The 3,519-nt window shown below is 55.4% G+C and overlaps 1 protein-coding gene across 1 annotated transcript in view; it reads left to right on the top strand.

Annotated features, from left to right (window-relative positions):
* Positions 1–3,519, top strand: part of VWA5B1 (von Willebrand factor A domain containing 5B1) — a 20,058-nt gene that overhangs the window by 4,831 nt on the left and 11,708 nt on the right. The window contains exons 8-10 of the mRNA XM_010142956.1: positions 401–577; positions 3,150–3,260; positions 3,344–3,519. Of these exons, the coding sequence (XP_010141258.1) occupies positions 401–577; positions 3,150–3,260; positions 3,344–3,519 (464 nt within the window). The remainder of the gene's footprint in view (positions 1–400; positions 578–3,149; positions 3,261–3,343) is intronic.

The raw sequence follows: 3,519 nt of genomic DNA, 5'->3' as shown, positions 1-3,519 counted from the left end.
TGTGTGATGCTGAGCCGCGCTAACGAACCACGTTTTTGGGAGGGATCTCATGAAATGGTTGGAGAATCAGCTTTGCAAGGTGCTGCGTGGGGCCAGGTCCTTTCGTTTCTTCTCTGGGCTCTTGTCTGAGCACGCAGGGAGGTCTGTGGGTTTAGATTTGGCCTTTGGGCAAAGTGTGATGGTGGTTGGGAGGAGGCAGGAATTCCCTCCATTCCATTCTCTGACTGAGCAGCTCTGCTGGGGTAAGGACAGAACAACCTGTGGCACAGCCCAAGCTCGGGTGCTGTCACCACCGAGGCCAGAACAAGCCCACAAAAGGTCTCGCACTTACATCCTTGGGCCCTGCCAAGTGGAAAGGCGCAGAAAAAAACAACCTCTCGAGCTCTCTCCTTTCTTGCAGATGGAAATCATCAGGAAGCGGCTGAACAAGGACATCCCCCACCACCCCATCGTCATGCTCAACTTCTGCCCGGACTTGAGGACCGTCCAGCCAGCCCTCCAGAAAGCCCAGGGAGAGTTTATCTTCCTCATAGACCGCAGCAGAAGCATGAGCGGCGTGAACATCAGCCGCGTCAAGGTACCGCGCCGGGAGGAAGGGCCTGCGTGCCAGCGAGGGATGGAGATTAGGGAGCAGTGGGGGTTGCTGATGAGTGTTCGTCGTGAGGGGACGGGGGTAATTATATACTGTAGCTTTAGTCATCGCAACCGAGAGGCTCGTTAGGTACCTGCGGCGAAGCTGCCTCTCCCCCGTACTGTTCCTCTTCTTTCTTAGCAGCGCGTTGAAGGCGAAGATGTTTTCTTTCCCCCTCTTGCTGGTGTGCGTATCAGGGGCGTCCAGCCCTCGCGTCACTTCTCTGGTCTTCTCTGGATCTGCCTGAGCAGCTCCGTGTCTTTCTTGTGCTTTGTCAACGGGCTAGCCATGCTGCCGGGGATGAGCCCAGCACGCTGGTGGCTTTCTGGGCTGCGAGCGCGCGTTGCCGGCTCGTGTCTGGCACCCCCAAGCCCTTCTCCACAGGGCTGCTCTCCATCCTGTGCTGGTACTGGGAATTGCCCCGATCCAGGCGCAGGACCTTGCCTTGTTGAACCTCGCTCGGTTCACTTCTCGCGCTTGTCCATCCTCTAACCCATCTCCTTACATCCCTCTCCAGTTTCCATAGGAACTGCTGGAGGACAACAAGCACTGGGATGCTGGGGGAGCCTGAGGAGGCTGCAACAAGTCCGCCGGGATAGGGAGGCTGTCCTCTGTCCCTGCATCCATCAGAGGAGCCAGGATATCCCTGTGGTTGTACCCTCTGTCCTCAGCATGTTTCAGAGCCAGGGAACCAGGAGGCATCTCTGCCCCTGATTTTCGCTCTCTGACTCGCAGCGTGGCCGGGTGTGGGCAGGTCCCCGCAGCCTCTGCGGCAGCTGGTTTGTCCCATGGGCATGGGGACCCTGCAGGGACAGAACCCTTCCCTAAGAGGCCCTGAGCTGAGACTCCCATCCATAAGACCAGGAAAAAGGCTGTTTTCCTCCTGGAATATTATTTTGGGGGAGATATCAGAGATTTTGGAGGAGATACCTCAAGGGAGAAAACCACTGTCTTGCTTTTGAACCCCTCATCCTTCAGGGGTTTCCTTTTCTGGTGGGTGGTTCCCTTCCTGTCCTAATGCAGCCAGGGAGAAGAGCCAGGCCTGTGACAGTGCCCGCATCAGAGGGGCTCGCTGGCAAACCTGGGCTAATAACTGGGAATTGACTTCTCTGGAGGCAAACATCCCTCCTTATTGAGCTGCCGTATAGATAGTGAGTGCAACAGGATCAAGATCAATATTTACCACAAGAAGCAATAAATCTCTCTGCTTGCTGGAACAGAAAGCAGGCATCGGCTGCCCACTTTGGGAGCTGCTTTAACAGAAACACTTGGAAATTCGGTTGGTTTTCTTTCTCTTTTCCCTTGTAATTAGTTGCGAGATGCGGTGTCGGCGTTGAGATCTGGAAGAGCCGCCGTCCCAGGAGCCATCTGGGAAGCGGCAGTATAAATACATCCCGTAGGTTTGAGATAACAGCTCAGTGTAGAGTCCTCCGGAGCCTGCTAAAGGGCAGCCCTGTTCTCCTACGGTGTTTCGCTGATCCGCAGTGCTCCGGCTCCGCTTGCTGCTGGGTCTGACGGGGGTCAGGAACTGGACTGACCCGCCACCCATCTCCCCACGGCTGTTCCCGGGCAGGGGTGCAGCTCAGCCCCCCGCTCTGCGGTTACTCGCCTCTTTGCCACCGCGTGTGATGAAGCAGAGAGGCTGCTCTTGCTCGGTTGACCTTGGCAGCTCTTCTCTTGGGGAGAGCTCTAGGGTTTCTGCTGCTCTCGGCAGACTGGCAGGAGTCTGCCGTTATCAGCACATAACCAGGAAGCACAAAGCTCCTGAGCGCTGCCAGCACTTTGCTTTAAATTGGCCTCCTCCCCTGCTAATTGTCCCTGCGAGCTCAGGAGCTCCTTGGGTACCTCTTGCCCGGCTGCTGCTAACGCAAGCACCGTCCTGGAGCTGTCCACGACCATCACAGATGTCTGAGACAATTTAAACTGCTCTTCCCTTATGTAAGGACCAGGAATAGGCAAGTTAGATAACCACCTCTGGTAAAGAAAATAGCTTTAAACTGTCTCTCCCAGCTATTTTAATTGGTGGCAGCTCTGAATACAGGAGAATTGGGGATGGGGGAGGCTTCTCCTTTTGTGTCACTTTTAAGCTGTTTGTTTATTTTCTGCAAGTTTGGGCATTGAAATGCGTTGCATGTCGCACTTCTCAATTTCACACTCGGCTTCTCACCCACCAGCTCCATGCTGCAGTACCGTATTGCGAGCACAAATTTAATCAGCAAAAGACAAACAGAAGAATTTGTTAAGTTCAGCTGTTGGGTTTTTTTCAAGGCTCCCCATTTTCCTCACTGCTTTGGGCCCCAAATATCCTCAAGGGGCTTTGGAAAGAGCAGCGTAACGTGCAGGGTTCTCACAGTGCAGGATTTCACGCCAAAGAAGAGGTTTTATTATCAAATGCACGCAGCCAAATGCAGGTGGGAGTAAGGCGTGGTGGCGAGGTGGGGTCTGGGCAGAGGTTTTTACTGGTGAAGCTGGGGCAGCCGCTGAGAGACCTGATGTCTGCTCGCTTTCCACCCCCCAGGATGCCCTTTTGGTCATTCTCAAGAGCCTGATGCCAGCGTGTCTCTTCAACATCATTGGGTTTGGATCCACCTTCAAGACCCTCTTTCCTGCCAGCCAGATTTACTGCGAGGTGGGTGAGGGGCGACCCACACTTCCCCAGTGCTCGGAAGGTGCTGGGGCAGGGGGTGACCATTCTGCTGCTGCTTTGGGCAGGAGAGCCTGGCCGTCGCCTGCGAGAGCATCAAGAGGATCCGGGCCGATATGGGCGGCACCAACATCTTCTCGCCTTTGCAGTGGGTCATTCGCCAGCCCATCCACAGGGGCCACCCCCGACTGCTCTTTCTGCTGACCGACGGGGCCATCAGCAACACGGGGAAGGTCCTGGAGCT

This window comes from Buceros rhinoceros, unplaced genomic scaffold (genome assembly GCF_000710305.1).
Source record: "Buceros rhinoceros silvestris isolate BGI_N320 unplaced genomic scaffold, ASM71030v1 scaffold28979, whole genome shotgun sequence".
Taxonomy (NCBI): domain Eukaryota; kingdom Metazoa; phylum Chordata; class Aves; order Bucerotiformes; family Bucerotidae; genus Buceros; species Buceros rhinoceros.
Note: the sequence above shows the minus strand (reverse complement) of the source record. Positions and strands in the feature narration are given on the sequence as shown.